Source organism: Condylura cristata, unplaced genomic scaffold (genome assembly GCF_000260355.1).
Source record: "Condylura cristata isolate star-nosed mole 26May11 unplaced genomic scaffold, ConCri1.0 scaffold00004, whole genome shotgun sequence".
Classification (NCBI taxonomy): domain Eukaryota; kingdom Metazoa; phylum Chordata; class Mammalia; order Eulipotyphla; family Talpidae; genus Condylura; species Condylura cristata.
The window spans coordinates 63780650-63794578 of record NW_004567105.1 but is presented as its reverse complement, the minus strand read 5'-3'; the positions used below and the strand labels follow the sequence as shown (position 1 = coordinate 63794578).

General features: G+C 43.0%; 1 protein-coding gene across 1 annotated transcript in view; it reads left to right on the top strand.

Moving 5' to 3' along the window:
• LARS2 (leucyl-tRNA synthetase 2, mitochondrial) overlaps nt 1-13929 on the top strand; it is a 123535-nt gene that overhangs the window by 4738 nt on the left and 104868 nt on the right. Inside the window, exon 3 of the mRNA XM_004676252.2 lies at nt 5243-5371. Within this exon, the coding sequence (XP_004676309.1) occupies nt 5243-5371 (129 nt within the window). The remainder of the gene's footprint in view (nt 1-5242; nt 5372-13929) is intronic.

Here is a 13929-nt window from a genome sequence, read left to right as displayed (position 1 = left end):
AGGAGCCATAGCAGATATGGGGTTCTTTGCGGCCCATTGCCTGCTGGGAGAGCATGCAGTGTCCAGTGGTGACTCCAGGAGAGCAGATCCTCAGCTGTAGGACTTTTTTTTTTTAAAGATTTATTTATTTCTGCATACAGAACTGGGGTACAGGCCAGAGGTGCAGAGATTGTGAGAGGATTCACCAGAGACAGAATGGGGAGCAGAACAGGCAGATCGTCGAGGTACACTGCTGAGGGGAGCAGGGGGTGGGTCAGGAGAGGTCTACCGTGCCATGTGGGTCACCTCCTGGGCAGGCGGGGGTCGAACTCTTGCGGAAGTGGCTTTAGCATTTAGTGCTGTGCTTTAACCCGCTGCGCCACGAGGGAGGGCCAGCTGTAGGACTTTTTAAGTTGCATATTCTGAAAAGTACCTGCTCCTTCTGTAGCATGATGTTGGCCTTCAACTCTGTTCTGCCACCTTAGCGTCACAGTGTGATCTGGGCTGGGGTCCGGCCTTACCACAGCAGTTGTCTAGCTAGTCAGTCCTTGGCTTCTGGTGCTGGTTCATATGCACCAGCTCAGAATTCTGCTGGGATAAATGGTGCTATGTTCCTGTCTGTAGCCAGTTTCCATGGAACCCTCTGCTGGAGTTCAGCTCCTTCTCTTGGAGACCAGCTTGTTGGGGCTGTATTGAGTGTGTTAACCTTTACTTGTCAAGATTAGTCCAAGTGACAAATGGGAGATGCGATTTATTACATGAAATGTTGACTTAGAGCAGAGTACAATAAGGTAGCTTTATTTTAAATTTTAGCTTTTTTTTTTAAAATTTATTTATTTATGTATACAGAACTGGGGTACAGGCCAGAGGTGCGGAGGTTGTGAGAGGATTCACCAGAGTCAGAGTGGGAAGCAGAACAGGCAGATAGACGAAGGACACTGCTGAGGTGAGCAGCAGGCGGGTCAGGAGAGGTCTGCCACGCCATGTGGATCACCTCCGGGACCAGGGATCGAACTCTTACTGAAGCAGCTGTAGCTAGCTTGCAGTGCTGCGTCTTAACCCATTGAGCCACCAGGGAGGGCCCTTAGCTATCTTTTTGTTAGAGTTTCCAGTCAAATAACATAGAACATGTTTAGTTACAAAAATTAGACTGAAGGCAAAGAGCTGATTAAAAGTCTAGCTACATAAGGCTGCTTTGTGTGGGATTGCCTTGTCCCAACTTCTGATTCTCACTCTTAGCAGACTCTTCCTTTCTGTGAGATTGGTCACATGAAAAATGTGGGAACAGCTTGTTGTAGTAGACAGAAGGGGGGCTTTTCTGGTCATCAATTAGAAATAAACTCTTTTCTTAAAAGAGATGTAACATATAACAAGTAAAAGAAAATGATAAAATGAAAGTTTGGGTGTAACACATAATTGTAAGTAGAAGTTTAATTTTTACTTCATTCGGAAGTAAAAAGTCTTCGTGTCAACATGACCAGACTAATGTAATTAAATGTATTTTGGAAACAAGCCTAAGGAGCAGTTTAATTCTGAATCAAGAGCATAAAATTAGCTTTGCTTGTTTTTTTCTTCCTTGTGCTTTAGATGATAATTTAAAACTAATTTAAATTTAAAATGTTTGAAGTTGTAGCTTGTGGATTTTTTGGCATCTCACTCTTCTTAGGGTATACTTTCTATAAAAGTTGAATGGCTCAAAATAAATTTCAATAGCTGGGGACTAAGGATATTGAATTAAGGGGCAAGAAGGGGCAAGTGGTGATCCCTGATGCCTAGATGTTTCTCTATTAGGGTTTCGACCAAGGAATGGTAAAATCATGTGGATACTCAATGGTGATTGGGGCCTGGGCCATCCAGCACACTATCTCTGCCTCGAGAAATCAGGATCATCTCGGCCTCATCATTTAATGTCTTTGATTCTCAGGTTCCCCGTACTGATTATCTCACAGAATTGTTTGAAAAGTCCCATAAAAAAATATGGCTGAACACATTTTACAAGTTCAAGTTTTAGACAATAGAATGTATGGTATGTCTTTGTCAGGCACTGAGAATTTGTCGGGATGCTGGAGGCCTTTGAATCTAAGACTTTGGTGTTAGTTACATTTGAAATATACCCAAGTAAGTTCCTAGGTGTTAACTGTCTTGCCCTCGTGCTCACAAACATCGCCTCCAGTTAGTGGGCACTTTATTATATGTCAGGCCTCATCTTTCCATTTCTTATCTCATTTAATCCAAAAACAACCCTCTGAGTAGTGTTCTCATTTTTGGTGTAAAAAAGCTGAGGCTCAGGGACATTTGGTAATTTGTTGAGACGTGCAGCTAATATGTGGCAGAGCTAGGATTCAAACCCAGACACATTTGATGCTTATGCTTTCATCTAGAATTTTCTTTTGCTTCACCTTTAGATACAGGTTATAAACTGAGCCCAGAAAGGCAAAGACATTTGCCAAAGGTCTCACAGCTAGTGGTAAAACTAACAGAATAGATTTTGGCTCTTAGTGGTGTTCCTTCTCTGCCTCTCTCTAGACTCCACTGTAGCACTGGAATATGATCCACAAAAAGGCAAAGTTATCTTGGTCCTGACATCGGCAGCTGATAGAAATAATAGAACCCACTTATAAAAACCGTCCTTTACTCATCGCTTAGACTTAATTTCTTTTAAAGCTTAGATTCTTGCACTTTATGTAATTATGAAAATTTCCCTTTCAATCATATTCCTGCTCAATTAGAACATAAACTCCCATAATTTCTCTCTTTTCCACCCCCAGAGGATGGAAATCATTTCATTGTCACAAAAGAAAATGACTTAATTCACACCGAAAAGCAAACAGCAGGGGCAGGCAGTAAGCTGAATGCCTTTTCTGCAATAAACAAATAGTTACGAATATTAAGGTCTTTTCTGTAGATCTTCTATAAACTCAGTTTTTGACTAGGCTGGTATATAATGAATCACTCAATTTTGCTATTTAATCTCTGTTGGTCAGACATACAAAAAAGAGATGAAGAAGTTATATGTGGAAATGTTTGGAGCAAAATCGATTGTTAAATAAACATAATACAAAAATAAACATATCACTATAATAAAAACAAGGTCATTATAACAAAAGTAAAATAGATGTATTATAAAAACATTAAAATGAAAAACTAGAAAACAGATTATCTTAAGGGTTTTACTGTTTTTTTAATTTATTGTTTTTTCAGATTCTAAAGAACTCTGTCACAGCTGTTCAAGGTCCCAGGTCCCTAAAAATTCTTGGAGATAAGACAGTAGGTCTAATCTGTTGCAAGGAAGAAGGTTTGAAGAGAGCCGACAGCTTGTTTCCAATTTTTCACCAAGCAACAGAATGAGATCTTACACTTTCTTTGAGGAACTTATTTACAAGCTGAGAGATTATCTGTCACTTTGCTCCTTTTTTATTTTATTTTTATTTTTTGTGTAGAAAAGCTGTGGTATAGGCCTGAGACACTGCTTAGGGGAGCAACGGGTGAGACAGGAGAGGTCTGCTGCACCCTATATGCTATATGTGTGTTACTCTGGCCCTCAGGGTGATAATGCTAAGATTTAACCCCTAGGCCACCAGGGAGACCCCCACTTTACTTCTTACAGAGGGTAAGTCCTGAGTCCCCACTGACTGCTCATCTCAGGTTACATCATCTCAACTCCTGACATTGTCCTGAGAATTAAAGTTCCATAGTTTCCAATTTAAGTGTGTGATCACTATGCTGTTTTCCACCCATTTATATAAATTAATTGCAACTGTCACTTCATCATTTCAAGATGAATTTCTATATTACTCAAACTCCTTTTTTATTCTCTTTCCCCTTTTCTTCCTTCATGTAGCTTGATTTTAACCTCTGGGAAATTTCTCTCATTAGTGGCTTTGCGAAAGGTTTGTTTAACTTCTTTGCCAAGGAAGTTTAAAGCAAGGGGTCAAATGAAATTTGGAAATAATTTGACATCTGGTTTCTTCTGCTTCTCTGATTACAGTTGATTGTCAATTATTAGACATGCAAATACTAAACAAATGCTCTGACTCCACACTCATATGCACAAGAGAAGAATTATAAATATTCTGTCTTACATTTGTTTTTATACTTTGGGGGAAGCAAAGCTGTAAGGAACTCAGGTAAAGTTCTAGGAAGGGAATAAGACAGAAAGGAAAGCAGAAGGCCGAAATAAATCAAATAATAATGGTATTAGAGAGTCTGCCCCTCATTCACCAAACAGAAGCAGTTGTTCTTCATTCCTTGGGAGCCCCCAGTAGGGGGTTCAAAGCTCCCCAGCAGGAACTCTCCCTTTGCCTGGACAGGATTTGTGAAGTCATCTGGGGAACTTGCCCCTTCCAGGAAGAAGAGGCCAGACTTTGGAACACAAAGGCCAACAAACATTTATCCAACGGTTATTAAACTTCTGCTCAAGTCCCCTTGAACGATGTTTCCAGCTAATCAATGACTCCCCTCTTGCCTGCTGTGGGAGACTTGTCCCTTCAGTGCAGACGTTCTCAGGACAGCACTCACCCCTGAGCAGCAGAGCTAAGGCGCCAGAGTCAGTGATGCATAAGGCCCCCTGCCTAGTATTATTCTCTGCAGATTTCTGGACCATTTTTCTGTGTTTCTCATGATAAAGCTGTGTCTTTGGAAGCTGAGGAGTTATATAACCCAGTCTGGGGCTGCCTAGAGATCACTCTGGGAAGAAACCACCTTCTCCCTTTGTTGGCTAAGATTTTCTTATTACCTTCTCATTTCAGTTTTTTCTATTGAAAGATAAGCTCACAATATTGGAACCCAGGACTCAAAGTGGCGTCTTAGGCTCTTCCTTTTATTGCTGCATCCAAGTCTGAATGTAGCTACAGGGCATTCTGGAAAGGGCTTCATTTTTAGAGATGTCACATCTATTGATTCAACTATTATTTCCTTGAATTACGTGGATATATTTGTTAGAACTTCATTTGGGAAAGCATATAATTCCTTAAGGTCTAGATAGAGGCTCTCTTCAAAGAGAAGCTTTTTAAAGAGAAAAAATATGAGTAAGTAGCACGTTGTGGTTGTTGTTTGCCATTATTTTTAACATTCTCTGACTTGATACTCTGAAGCCAGGGCTTTGAGTTTTGGTTTCTGATACATTGTCAATTTACATTACAGGAATGTAAAATGTAATGTAAATGACACTTTACCTTGAGTAAAGTGCCAGGTTAGATGCATGCAGGGTTCCAGGGAAACGCGTGATCAATAATCATTGTCATTCTTTGTCACTCTTTCCTAGAAATCAAAGCCCAAGTTTTACGTGCTTTCCATGTTCCCATACCCCTCTGGCAAGCTGCACATGGGCCACGTGCGTGTGTACACCATCAGCGACACCATGGCTCGGTTCCACAAGATGAGAGGGATGCAGGTACGGAAAGCGGGCTGCTAGGTGGCCCGTTTTTATCCCACTCAGGGCTCAAGAACAGTGTCGTGAGTGCTCAAGACAAATGAAGAAGCCAACTTTAATTAAGATGAAGACAGCTCCCCAGATAAATGCGAAGACCCCTGTGAACTGGAAGACACGGTGACAAAGCCCTAAATCAGTGTGTGTGTGTGTGTGTGTGTTTGGTGAGGGGGGGAGTGCGGGGGTGCAGCCCTGTGTTGGATGTTGAGCTGGGATGGAGATGAGGTGGGGGCAGGTAGAAGATGGCTACCAAAGTGGGTAGCACAGTATTTTGCCAGGAGGAGATCACAGTCTGGGGACGCAGCACATAAATAATCATTGTAGGGCCTGAGTCTAGCAGGACAAACAGGAATCACATGCTCTGAGTGGGGGGCGGGGCCCCAAGACATTTTTCTCTTTTTCTTTCTGTTTGATATTATAGAAAAGGTAAATGGGAGAAATAAAATTTTTATGAGAAAGTGTTTGGGGAGTAACAAATCTGGGGGAGCTGGAAAAGGCTCCATGAAAGAGTTTGCATTTGACCTGGTCTGGAATGACAAAGTGAAATTCACTGGAAGAGGAGGCAAAAGACTCTTTCTTGACTGATGTGGGTTAGCTCCAGTTACCCCACTTCCAGTTACCCCAGATCCTTTACTTTTTAGTAGTAATAACCACTTTCAGGGAGAGGCGGGCTTGAAGAGAGGCGGGAAGCATTGATCGGATGGGCAGGATTCAAAGCTAGCTTACGAGCTATGTGACCTTTTGGTGAGTTACATAAGCTCGCTAAGCTCAAGCTTTCTCTTCATAAAATGGGTATAAAATAGTACACCTGTTTTATACTATTCACCTGTTACAAAGATTCAAAGAGGGTGACACTGAGGATGCACTTAACATAGGCCAGCTCAAAGCTTAACCAGCTACCCCCTCCATGGCGTCTGTTCATCCCAGGCCCTGAGAGCCTTCTGGGGAGATCTCTGGCCAAATTCATTTTTGTCACCTTAGTAGCTTGAAATCCACCATGATGAGAGTACTTATACCATGGATATTAGGAAAAATGGGACGTTTTCCTCCTGAGCACCAATTGTTAAACGTTTACTAGCTTTCCCTCTAACTGCTGCTGTTATTAATCTGTCAGGGCCTGTACAAATGGTATCTGTGCCCTCCCAGTTCTTTGTAAAGGTTTTCTTTTAGAAAGCTAAGTGCATCTGTTGTCAAAATTGTTTTGAGAATTTATGCTAAACAGACATCAGCAGCAAGAAGTAGTCCTAAAAAGGAAATCAAGTTATAATGTGTTTTGGCCACTTTGAAGAGTTAAGAACATTATCCTGTCAAACTCAAGAGATTTGTGTTCTACTTCACGATGGCTAAAGGTGTTTGCCTGGTTTATGTCAGATGTTATTTTTCCCAGACATTGCTTTCCATCATTTCTGCTATGTTTATTAGAAAGAGGTGGTGCAGAATGAATTGCCTCTTTTCCTGAAGTATAATTCTTTATCCAACTGTGATTCTTCCACTGGATTTATCTTATTTTTTTTTTTTTTTACTTATGCCAAGTTACTCTGGACAATTAGGAGTTCAGTTCAGGCAAGTTGCTGAGGCTTAAGCTTTTACAGCGTTTATAGTAGGGTACAGGGAAGCCTGTTAGCAGCCCATTGGCAGATAAGTAGTTGTGGAGAGGAATTCTAATTCCCTTGGGTGGGAGAGATGTTATGAGAGAACTCAAGGTAGAGTCCCAGACCTAGAGCTTTTGGGATCCTCACAGGCAGCCTAGCTCCAAAAACCAAAATGGGGACCCCTCAGTAACTGAAGCTCAAAGTCAGGCTGGACCCAGGAATTGGGCACTCTAATTTTGAACCTCATGTTATCATTTTCTAATTAAGTCACCCCGCACAAGTCATTTAATGCTTCTGAATCTCACCTTCCTCATCTTTAAAATAGAGATTATACATAATTCTTTTCTTACAGGGCTGTTGTAAAGGTAAAATGAGATAGGACATGTGTCTGGCAAATAATAATCCTTTGGTAAGTGGTAATGGTGGCTATTATTTATACTGATCTGATTTACTCTGGAAAGTTATTTACTACCACTTAATCAGTGAATCCCTGTTTTCTTCTGCCTGGAGAACATGGTACAGAGTTTTCTACTGAGGAGCAATTCGACTGCAAATCACTGCCCATAATTCATATTACCTGTCCTATAGCCTGATTTGTGCCCCAAACCACTGTTTTCTCTTTGTCGTGTAGTGTCTTAGTCTGTGTGATCAGCAGGCCTCTGGGTTCTCAGTTCTTCAGTTTCAGTTACTCTGTTTGGGCTGTCTGTTGAGGGTATCTTCAAGGTTCCCTGAAATTAATTTCTCGTTAATTTTCATAGTCCACATTTAAGTTAGCTCATTCTAAACATACCTTCCAAATTAGGTGAGCATTTCTCCTGCTCTTTTGAAGTGTCATGGCACAGGGGAAACAGAAATCTCAGTATAACTGTCAGCAGTGTGAAAGTCTATGGACTTTTTGTTTTAAAATTCTTTCTTTCCCACTGTCAGGACTAGTCTCAGAGAACACCGGAGTCAGGTCAAGTCCAGTAATCAAGGAATCTGGGACCGTCAAACAGGGTCTGACATGTGTACTGATGAATTCATTTAATTAATAGTCATTAAGCTCTAGCTTTATTGAAAACCTAGGCTTTTTACTGGGACGGCGTCTTACTCTGAAGATCAGGCAGTAGGCCTAGGAAAAATTCAGCCTGTTTTGCCTTAGTAATTTTGCCAAATTAACTTGTTAATTTGTTGATTGTTTTCTTTGTTCTTGATGTATCCATGCAGCACTATGGAACGTTTCCTTCTTGAAACCTCTCTTGACATGAGACTTTCCAGAGTTTTTCTCCTTTATCTTGGCTCCGTCTTCCCCATTTACTTCAAAAACTTTTACCACCCCACTCCATCTTGGCGCATTCATCAGCATGATTAGAAAGTTACCACTTACACCTTGTTGATTTTTGTCACTTGTCTTTTCTACCACTATTGCCTGGAGACATGCTTTTTTAGTGGTGTATTGATTGATTTGTGTTTTATGTTAAAGCAACTTTGAATCCCTGGGAAAGATTTCATTTGGTCATTATGTATTTCTTTAATATGCTGCTGTATTCAGTTGGCTAATAGCCCTTGGTGCATGAGGAAGAGTGATTTTTTTTAAAGATTTTTTTGTTTATTTATGCATGTAGAACTATACATGCATTATACATGTGGATATAGGCCAGAGGTGCGGGGAGACAAGAGGATTCACCAGAGACAGAGTGAGGAGCAGAACAGGCAGATGGCCTGAAATACGCTGTTGAGGGGAGCAATGGGCGAGATAGGAGGGGTCTGCTGCGCTACATGGGTCACCTCCCTGACTGGGGATTGAACTCATGCTGCAGTGGTTGCGGTAGCTTCATAGTGCTGTGCTTTAACCCGCTGCATCACCAGGGAGGGCCTGGGAGAGTGATTTTTAATTTTCTTTCCTTGTCATGTCTTTGCCTGGTTTTGTGTCAGGATTATGCTCCCCTTATAGTACAAGCCAAGAAGTATTACAGTCTTCTTATTTTTTTTTTATTTTTATTTTTTTTAGATTTATTTATTTGTGCATACAGAACTGGGGTACAGGCCAGAGGCTCAGGGGAGGTGAGAGGCTTCACCAGAGACAGAGTAGGGAGCAGAACAGGCAGATCAAGGAAGTACACTGCTGAAGGGAGCAGCGGGTGGGTCAGGAGAGGTCTGCCACACCATGTGGTCACCTCCGGGGCAGGCGGGAATCGAACTCATGCCGAAGTGGCTTTAGATTCTCAGTGCAGTGCTTTAACCCGCTGCGCCACCAGGGAAGACCCACAGTCTTCTTATTTTTTGAAAGTGTTGATATTATTGGTATTTTTTCTCTTTAAATATTTGATAGCATTACTAGTGATAGTACCTGGATCTAGGGCTTTCATTGTGGGAAGTTATAAAATTATAAATTCTGTTTCTATAAGGGCTGTGGGGCCACCAAACCTTCTGTTTCTTTCAGTGCCAGTTTTAAGAAGTTGTGTTTGTGAAGATTCTGTCCTGGACTACCCCCAACCCCTCCACCTTTCCTAGGTGGTTTTATTTTCCCCCCTTTAGTTTATTTAAGTGGAGTGGTAGATAGTTTGGGGCGATGCATGGATCAGGAATAGGAGCTTAGTCAATAGTACTGGTGACACTGGTCCCAGATTTATGGCAAGGTTCACATGAGGTGATCCTTCAGAAATGGTCACAGTTTCCACTGTGACCCAGGGATAGTGGCGCTAAAAGGGAAGCCCTCAGGTTTGGATGTGGAAGTAGAAACTGCTGGATGCCAGAGGTAAAGTGTTCTCTTTCAGGAACCGTAAAGGCTGTTGGTTTCTTCGTATGCCTGATGACACATTTACAGCTTAGCCGCATGTGGCGATTCGGTGTTTTTGTATGTTATACCCACAGGGGGTTGGAAAATAAAATGACCCGCCTCCCGCCCCAGCCCCTTCTGGGCCAGATCCATGGTGTCTGAGGCATCAGGTGCCAAATTCCCCCTCTCAGAGCTGGACTTAGACAGCTTAGGCTCAGGCAGTAAAGGGGCCAGGCTCAGTGCAAAGCAGAATTTTCTGCTTGGGTCTTTTTGCTCTTGGGTCTTTTTGCTCTTTGCTGCAGAGGAGGAAGGAAATGGAGGCGCTGTGTCTGGCAGCTGCATGATCCTAATGTAATTACCCACAGACACCAGAAAGCTGGGGGGGTGGGTGAGAGCCCTTAGCAAGTGAACAATAACATATTTCATCAGTTTTTAGTTGGCCCATCAGTCAACAAGTGTTTATGAAGTGCCCGGAGAGTACATAGCATGGCGTTTAGTTTTCACATTTTCAAACCTCTGTAGCATATGAAAGTAGAGAGTGGATTTCCAGGGCTTATCCTCTCGGATGTAATTTGAAGGGGAGAATGAATGGCTGGTCCAGTGTCCTGATTGGAAACGGGCTGGTTTATCTGCCTGTCACGTCCCTCTCCACGTTCCCAGAGGAGGTCTCCTGCTCTGTCATTTGGATTTCTCACTCTATAAAGTATTCACTTGATTTTAATCCCCAATCTGTAATAATGATGGCTTATTATACTTGCTAAACAAAATTAAATGTTGTGCTTCCTATTTCTCGGAAATAAAGTATTGCCTCTTTTCAGAGAAACCACAGAATTCTTTGAAAATAGCTTTTTTTTTTTTTTTTTGGAAAAGCAGTAACCATGGTTGCTCTCAATTAGAAACTGAATTGGTTTTAAATTCAAAGTTTCATTTTATGATAAAAGGGAGAGAGAGCTGGTCACTCCTAGGGGGAGTAATAGTCATGCTCCTCTCTCCATTGGGGGCTGATGACCTGTCCCAGCTCCCCTGTCTTCTACCTTTCTCATTTTTAACTCCCTTGATCTTACATCCTGTGTTGAAGGTGAAACTGCTTTTGCCTGTCCTTTTTTCCTTCTTAAGAAAGACTTTTAAATTTTACATAAAGTCCCATATTCTCCCCTTTAAGAAAAAGAAATATAACATAGATAAGCTGAAGCCCCCTCCCCGGCCGCCGGGCCCTCTGGGCAGTAACCATGGCATACCCCTCCAGAGCCACGCAATCTGTGACTGTGTTCTCTCTTGTATCCCTTCTCTTGGTTGGCTTGTGAGCCACCCTGCCTGCCAACCGGAATGGCTCCTCACTCTGCCCTGAGGGAGACAGGTGACCTGTCAGGTGCACTGTGGTCATTTGACTGTGCCAACCGAGAGGCTGGCTGACCCTCAGCATCAGGCCTCATCCCTGGCCAGCTGCGGTCTGAGCTGCCTGGCTCACATCCCTGTGTCCGCCCCTCATCAGTAACCGGACCCGAGTCCCCTCGGATGTCTCGGGCCCTGGCACGTGGGAAGTCCTGCCAGTGTTCCAGTGCTGGTCCTTGATCAGTTGACTGCGAGATCCAACTCCTGTGTTGCTTGGAATGGCAGCTGGACTGACTCCTGCATGCCGTGTTTCTCAAGCTGGTGTTAGCTGACCCGTGGCTGACTTTAGACAGAAAGATCCTAGCAGACTGGAGGACAGGAGGAAAGGAGAAGTCAGGGAATTTCTTTCTGTGCTCTGGGAAGAGTCTCCTACATGGATCCATTCTGGCAAACCTATCTGTTTCAACTTCTGCAAGTGAGCTCAGCCTTTGGGCTCTCTGACCTCTCCTTCCTCGCTCGCCCTGTCAGTTCACAGCTATCTCCTGCCCCTCTGAATCTCTGGGTTGTTTCCCTGACCCCTTGGCTTCTCACTCATTTTAAATGCTTGGGGTTTTTGTTAGAAAAACAACCAAAGAGGGTGGTTTTTCACACTCTGAAAGTTTAATTTATGCATTTCCAAGTTATAAGCTATGAAAACCTTTTCTCGATTCTCTTTAAGCAGAAAATACTGCTAGCAAGAAGAGTCTAGCTCCTAGGGGAATTGAGGGCTCAAGTGGCCCTCATATATAAACCCAGACTTTTTTTTTGTTAAGATTTACTTATTTATGCTTACAGAACTAGGATACAGGCCAGAGGTGTGGTGGGTGAGAGGATTCACCAGAGACAGAGTGGGGAGCAGAATAGGCAGATCAACAAAGTACACTGCTGAGAGGAGCAGCGGGTGGGTCAGGAGAGGTCTGCTGCGCCATGTGGGTCAGCTCCTTAGAGGGGGATCGAACTCGTGCTGCAGTGACTTCGGAGAGCTTCGCAATGCAGTGCTCTAACCCGTTGCACCACCAGGGAAAGCCTTAAATTCAAACTTTTTTTTTTTAGGATAAGTGGACTAGTTGGCCCATGTGAGTTGTAGGTACAGTTAATTGGTGGACTCTGGAAGGGTTATATCAACTTATAATGCTAGAACAAAAGGAATAGGAATTTTGGAACCAAAAGGAGAGTTCAGAGCTCTTCTAGTGATTTAGAAGTTTGGCCATAGAGAAATCATATACCTAGAATGAGGGTAGTTGACCTGAGCAGTATTTAAGAGCCCAAGATGTGAGCAAGGCCGGCAAAGGAAGCCCCTGACACTGGACCTTTCAAACCAGGGGCCCTGAGGGTTTGTCCAGCCAGTAGAATCTGTGGAAAGAGACAGGGTCCGGTGTTGTTTGGTTTCCTCTTGCAGTTCTTCACTTTGTGCCCCCTGCCAGAGTGAATTATCCAATAGTTCAAAAGTGAATCCTGCTCTTGGTCGCCAGGTTTCAGGGAGGCCCATGTGTGGGGGCTCTGGGACCCATTTCTTTTCGTAGATGTGAGGCTCACAGAGGCATTTATTCCACTGATCTGGTCCCTGGTGAAAGGATTATCCTTATTTTAAAATGCAGGCTACATTCTAGGGCAGATTCTTGGTTTTATTTTTATGAAATTTTTGTAAGAATATGGAATATTAAGTAGCTTTAAGATGTTTAAGCTTTAAACTTTAACAGACAGCTTGGTTCACATGTGAACTGTGAATATCTTTTCATGTTCATTCCATCTGAAAACAAAAATAGAAATGAATAAGTGTATTATGTAAACCCAGCTGGGTTTTTATGACCATCTCTGTATTGGCTTTATTTAAAAATATGGATGGTACCTAATAGAATATTAATAGGCAGAGACATTGAACTAGTGCCATGTTGGCAGTTCCCACTGAAAAACCCAAGTGGTAATTAAGTTTTCCAGCAACAGTTATACAACAGCTACATTATTCTGCCAATGAAGCATCCCTGGGAGAGTTAAAGCACAGCTGGAAGCTGACTCCAGTGTTGCCAGTGGAAGTATTGCCGAACTCTCTAGTAATCCCGCACACATCCCCAGTGTTGGCTTTTATGTATTAGCTCTTGGAAATTAAAAAGAGAGAGAGAGAGAGAAAAGGGAAGCTTAATAGTTAATACAGGGGAATGACTTTTCATCTAAGGATTAGGTAATATTCAAGAGAAAGCTCTATCCTAAAGGGTGTTTGTTTTAGTTAGGATTCTCGGCTACCAGGGACTGCAGCCAAGCTCAGACCAGCTTAAGCAAAAAACAAGGTTTTGTTTGTTTTTGCAGATCTGGGTGTAACTCAGAGTTAGAGGAAAGGTAGGAACCAGGCCCAGGGAATCAGTCCAAGTCCTTGAAACACATGGTCCCCTGTCTCTGTTCACCTCCGTCTCTGCTTCTGTCCACCTGCAGCTTTATTTTTTCAGCCCTCTGCCAGGTGGAAGCCAGGGTCCCCAGAGCCTTGCCTCATGTCCTTTTTTTTTCTCCTGACCAAGGAGATGAGGAGCGAATGCGTCGTCCTTGTCCTGGTGCCTGGTTCCCTGCCCCTGCCCTCAAGCCCAGCTCCAGACCACAGACCAGCCTGGAGGAGGACTGAGCGTGCGCCTCCTGTGTGCCGCTGGCAGGCCACAGCAGAGCCCCTGAAGCTGGGGACTGAGCCGTTTCTTTCCCAGGAGGGGAGGAGGCTATTTGGAGGACGAAAGACTTTGATTGGCTACAGTTAGCAAGAGGAAAAGAGAACTGAGGTCCAAAAGAGCAATGGGACTGGGTTATGTCTCCTCAAGTTC